Genomic DNA, 6,045 nt, shown 5'->3' on the forward strand with positions numbered 1-6,045 from the left:
TAAAAATCCATCTTTAATGTGTCTTCTGAGATGCCATATAAAAGAAACATGCATTTTACTATTACTATTACGTGTAATAACTTTCAGGTTGGAGGTAGCTTGAGACCAAAATTATTTTTTGTCCATCCTATTCAGTAACTTCTACCTCCTGAATGTGTTGCCTTGGACTAAAGTTTCTAAATCTCTCTGGGTCTAAATACGCTTTTTACAAATTGGGTGAGTTCCAAATCCCAAGCAACTTTATGGGTTTCTATCTATGACTATAGCTGATACATTGGTAACAAATACTTCTTCAATGAATATTGTGTACTTTTAAGAAAATCTCAGTATTTGTATCATCTGCTAGAACTTACCTTTGAATATATTTTAATTGAATTTTTCACTCTTTTTCAGATGTTACCAGTTATTGTAGCATACCTTGGAGCCCATGTAAGATTATTTTGTAATGTGATTTTTATTTTAAATCATCATAGTGTGAAATATGTCATCCTGCTTCAATTTACCAGATAGTTGCCAAGTTTCCTATTTACTTTGCACTGTATGAACACTGATAATTATGAGCTGGCCCTTATTGAGCATTTACTATGCACCAGGCACTGTTCTAGGTATTTTATTATTTGTTATATACTATCTCAGTATTCAAAGCAACCTTTGATGATAATATTTTTATTTATAATTTGAAGACGAGTAATTGGAGATACAGTTATTCAGTTACAATCACACAGTTAGTAAATATCAAGGGTGAACCAGTCAATTCTTTAAAGCATACAGCTAAGAAAAAAATAAGTTAATGGGACTGATCTAATGATTAATGATTTGGGGGATTTCTTTTTTAATCTCAAATTTATTTAACTATGTATCTTTTCCCTAAAAATGACACAAACACTTTCCTCTCTCCCTATTTGCCTTTGTGAAAGGTAATACTTGAGATCATTGATAAAATTACCAAGGGTCAAGATCATATATGACATGCATCAGGTAGTAGCTTTTACTTCTGAAGCAGAATGAGATATAAAGTTTGTATCAATTCTTAATTCCACAGCTGGGAACACATCCCAGTGAAATAATCTGAAATACAGCAAAGGTCTATTTACAAATATATTCCTCAAAATAATAATATTTGAGGTAGAGAAAAAAAATCGGGTGCAACTTAAATTTAAACAAAAGGAAAATAAGATTGAATAGATGGTGCAATGTAAAAGCAAATACTTTGTAACCATTCCAAACGTACATTTACTTGTATTTGTCACTAGTAAGTTTAAATGATTGTAATATTAAAAAAAAAAGTAAGACCCAAATTATATAAATGACTTATATAAATTATAGGAATAGCTTCCATTATGTAAAAAAGAAATGTGTGAAAAACATCTGGAAGAAAATCCATCAAACTGTACGATGGGATGTTATTTTTTTTCCTTTGTTGCTTTCTGCATTTTCCAAGTTTCCTCCAATGTGCATGTATTACTTAATAATAGAAAAATGTATAACTTTTAAAATGCAGAAGACTTCACATCGCTCAGATATTAGGTATTAGCAGTCCAATATCACATGCTGACTTAAGTTATGTGAAACAAGTCATAAAGGCAGTTAAAATATTGTCAAAAATTTAAAATCCCCTCTTTACAAATTTTTCAAGTATTTTAAGTTTTTAAATTATGTTATATATATTTTGTCTCAAATATATTAAAATTTGTCTAATAATGTGTTATTATTTTCCTTTTAGGGTGCTATCCTTAGTTCAGAGGAATTGGTAAAAAAAAATAATAATAATTACTAGCATTTCAAATTCTTCTCACTGCTATCACAGTCCTGCTTTCTGTCTCCACACAATCTCTCTTGACCACAACCCCTAAACCTGGTGCATACTACTGTAAACTGAACATTTTTTATAGAGCCTTGCATCAAGATACCTTTGTCTAGCTGAGGATTTCACTCTTCTTCTCCAGCTACTTTTCCATTAATTTTACTTAGCTTTTTTTTTCCATATACTGATATTAGATTCAGTTCTATCCAGAAATTCAATGCATATTTTTAAACTTTATATGATTAAAATCTAGGATTATAAATTATTAAAAAGCATGCAATGTAGAATAATATACATACTGGTATTTATTGCAGGAAAGATTAATTTTCTTGGCTTAAATTTTTTATTTTTATAGGAAAATATGTTATTTTTCTAGCATCTTATAATGATGCATGGACTCTTCCCTGTACACATGAATAACTAGAGGGCTGAACCTAAATAAAATTCATCTTACCATTATTAGACACTTCTATAAATTGCCCCATAAGTCACTTTTAGGAAACACTGACTTGAATTAATGTGGTATCTAAACATGACGCTGAAGTTAAGAGTCGAGGCAATAACTGGGAAGACAGGTTTTCTTTTAAATCTTTCTATTATGAAAAAAGTAGAGATTCACTAGATTGTTCACAAATAAAATCAATGGGGCTGTTTTGCAACAATAGTACATGAACACCCACATCTACCAGTTATTAAGACAATTTTGTGTAACAGGCACCTTGGCAGATCTTTTACATACATTGCCCTTAATCCTCATCAAGTTACAAACTACAGATTTTCTTTTAAGTAAACTATGCCCAACGTGGGGCTTGAACTCATGACTCCAAGATCAAGAGTTGCATGCTCTATGGACTGAGTCTGTCAGGCACATCACAAAGCACAGATTTTTTTTTTAAGCAAAACAAATATTTTTTTCCTCTTTAATGATGGCTTTTTTATTTTTTTATTATGTTCAGTTAGCCACTGTATAGTACATCATTAGTTTTTGATGTAGTGTTCAATGATTCATTAGTTGCGTATAATACCCAGTGCTCATCACATCACGTGCCCTCCTTAGTATCCATCACAAAGCACAGATTTTTAACCCAGCTTTACAGATAACGAAACTGAGGCTCAGAGAACTTAAGCTAGTTAGGCCCCAAGGTCAAGAAATAGTAGATTCAGATCGAAAGTCATTTTTCTATCTGCTATACCAGTGGTTTTCAAACTTTTTTTAAGTAACAGCTGTATTTTTCATGCAGCTAACACACACACACACACACACACACTTCATGAAATAGTATTTACCCTGTACAGAATGAATTTGGTAATTTACAGTCTATTCTTTGTGTCTTATTTTTTAATGATGGGCATTACCACCTTTTTATTTCAAATCTATGAATACCATGACCCCTTGCTTGAAAACATCTGTATTCCACTCCTGTCTCTCTTCTGGCATAAGTCTACTTCTGGCTTTAGTACCTGGTAAATCTAAGACAGTGTTTCCCAAACTTCAGTCTTGGATCACCAAATCAAGACAACTCAGGGTGCTGATTAAAAAAATGCAGATTTCTGGATCCTGCCCTAGATCAGCTCAATCAGAATCTCTCTAACAGTGGAGCCTGGGAATTTTAAACAAACTTCTCAGGAGGTTTTATACAAACTAACAATTAGGAACTATGCTCAAGGAAACTGACCTGTATCTTAATTATGAGCCCTCAACCCTTTTTATTCTATGTCAACATCATGAGAACTGAGGGGTTTCAGAGAACAAGTCCCTGACTGAACTTTCTCCAAATCCAGTTTATACTTATTTCTTCTTAAGAGGAACTTCTTACAGTAATTTTTTCCAGGAAAAAAAAATAAATGTAGCCAGCAACAACATTTATTTCCAGTATGCAAATCATTGACAGACCTACACAGAGGAGTTCATTGAGTAACCTCAAGGAATATACAAGTTGCTGAATTGACGAGGGAAGTATTTCTGACTGAATATTCCAATGCCTTCAAAAATAAATAAATAAAAAGAAACTTGAAGAGATGCAAATCATGAGATGAGGGTTGATTGACTAATTTTTCTATTAATTTTTAGTCTCTTTAATTACTTTTAAAAATTCTGGGCAAATGAGAGACTATAATTTAGGTAAATAGCAGAGAGATAGCCCAGCATAATTGTATGGATTTCCTGCCTTAGTTCTACCTCCAAATACACCTAAGATGAACAAATTATTTGTTATTCCTTCTCCCATGATTGTGACTTACCCTCTTTGAGGGAAATAAAATACAGCATCGAATTGTAGTCATGAAACTAGCATCAGGTTTGCTCAGGAGAGGGAGGCATTTCTTCTGAGGAATGCCCAGTCTTTATTATTTTCTCTGACTCTGCCCTTTCCATCCTGCCATTCCTGCCCCAACTTGTTGCCCTCAAAGGAGGAGAGGCTGGTTGACCAGCATTCAAATGTGTCCTTTTGACTTTGTTTGCCTTTTCCTTTCCTCCTTCCAGCCGGTGGCCCCCCAAATCTTCACAGGCCTCCTTTTTCAGCCACTGTTCCCAGGAGCCATCCTGCCCCCCAGTCCAGCTAATCCAGATGCCCGGAATGGAATCCTTCCTGCGGGGCAAGCAGGAGTGAATCCTGCCATCCAGGGAACTCCAGAGGGCTTCTCCCCAACTCCCAGCGACACAGACGATGACTTTGGTGTGACCGCCCCTGCAGGCATCCAAAGGGGCATGCACACCACCCAGGAAACCTCCACTGGGCCTCCAAATGGTAAATTCTCTGAGCCAGGAAAATGCCTCAGGAAAGTCATCTGCAGAGTGGAAACAGAGTTCTTTATCTTGCCTTGACCAATACAGATCCTAATAAAATCAGGGATCCCCTTTACCTAACACTCACAATTGATTCCTGCAATGTGAGGGACTATTTTTACTAGGCCACCAATCCTACCATATCAACCCAGAAATGGGACATTTAATTGCTGGCATAACATATTTTCTATCTAGGTTGGATCTGGAAGTCTTTGAGAACAGACTGTGTGCTCCCTTCCTCATCATCCTCTGACCCCCAAACAGATACAGGCCCACAGCAGACACAATTAATCAATCATCATACTCTTATCCACTCACTGATCATGGATGAGCCACAAAACCTTCTTAACATACTGTTGCAGCCACTAGTCATAGATGGGAGTTAGCACGTAGGTGAGCACGCGTGCCATTCTCTTGAGATGGGACTTAAGAAATGTTGCAAAACTAAACTCTTTAAGCACCAAAATGCAGAGATAATCATTTAACATGCAGGGATGTCTAGAATCAAATGTCCTTGGAAATAAAAGAATGATTTGATATTGATACTCTTGCTCCTAGAAAAGAAATTTGATCTCAAGTAAAAATGTTTAAATCCAATATGCCTTTTACCTACTTCTTAAAAATGTTTTATTTTCTTCCAGGAATTCAGTAAGCTGTTTCAAATTTTTTCAACTAAGGCACCACAGATGTGGTGATACATGCGAATCTTCTTCACTGATCATATCATGGAATAGATGAAGACACACTAGAGAGTATCAGAAGAATCTCTTAGTTTACCTAACGTTCTTGAAATTTCAGAAAACATACTCTTCCTAGAGAATAATGACTTCTGAAAAAAATAATTAAATGGATAAATTTGCCTTTGAAATGTAGCCCTATGCCACCATGGACCTGGAAGATATACATATTAAACGTATTTTGAAACTGACCCTTTCTCTTCTTCTGGGCATAGAACGGTGGACCCTTTCAGAAACTACATTCCCTTGGGACACTTAAATCATGCTGATGGAGGACTTGCTTTGGAGTAGGGAGAACTGCAGTCATGAAGTGGATATTCAGCAATAAAAGGATAATTTCCTATTTCCTCACAACCAACTAATTACCCACTCTCTCCCATAAGAGCCACAACTTTAATTTTCTATAAGCACATCTAAAATACAAAGTGGAAACAAAGGATTATAAATCATACTGCCTGTCCTCAGGTTGCTCATATACAGAATTAGTGATTTGGGCATGTAACGCTTAATCTAGGTATATCTAAAAGTGAGAAATGATATGAAATAATCACCAGAGGTGATTCTCTTGCTCCACATGTCTAAAAAGAATTTAATCTGATTTAAATTTATCGCTCAGACAATTGCAGTTCATTCAGAGTTGGGGGGAGGGGGGAGTAGAAGGTACGGACACAAACTCTAGTAGAACTCCCACCAAGGAAAGACGTAGATAGGTTTAATAA

General features: G+C 35.3%; 1 protein-coding gene across 1 annotated transcript; it reads left to right on the plus strand.

Moving 5' to 3' along the window:
* Positions 1-317: 317 nt before the first annotated feature.
* LOC145719626 (amelotin-like) lies at positions 318-5,511 on the plus strand (the record flags this gene model as incomplete). Its single annotated transcript, XM_081811158.1, has 4 exons — positions 318-429; positions 1,724-1,750; positions 4,287-4,551; positions 5,231-5,511. Coding segments are annotated over 4 exons (415 nt in total), but the record flags the coding sequence as incomplete, so codon positions are not given.
* Between the last annotated feature and the right edge of the window lie 534 nt (positions 5,512-6,045).

The sequence above is a fragment of the Leptonychotes weddellii genome, unplaced genomic scaffold (assembly GCF_054177405.1).
Source record: "Leptonychotes weddellii isolate Sample4059 unplaced genomic scaffold, ASM5417740v2 HiC_scaffold_5927, whole genome shotgun sequence".
Classification (NCBI taxonomy): domain Eukaryota; kingdom Metazoa; phylum Chordata; class Mammalia; order Carnivora; family Phocidae; genus Leptonychotes; species Leptonychotes weddellii.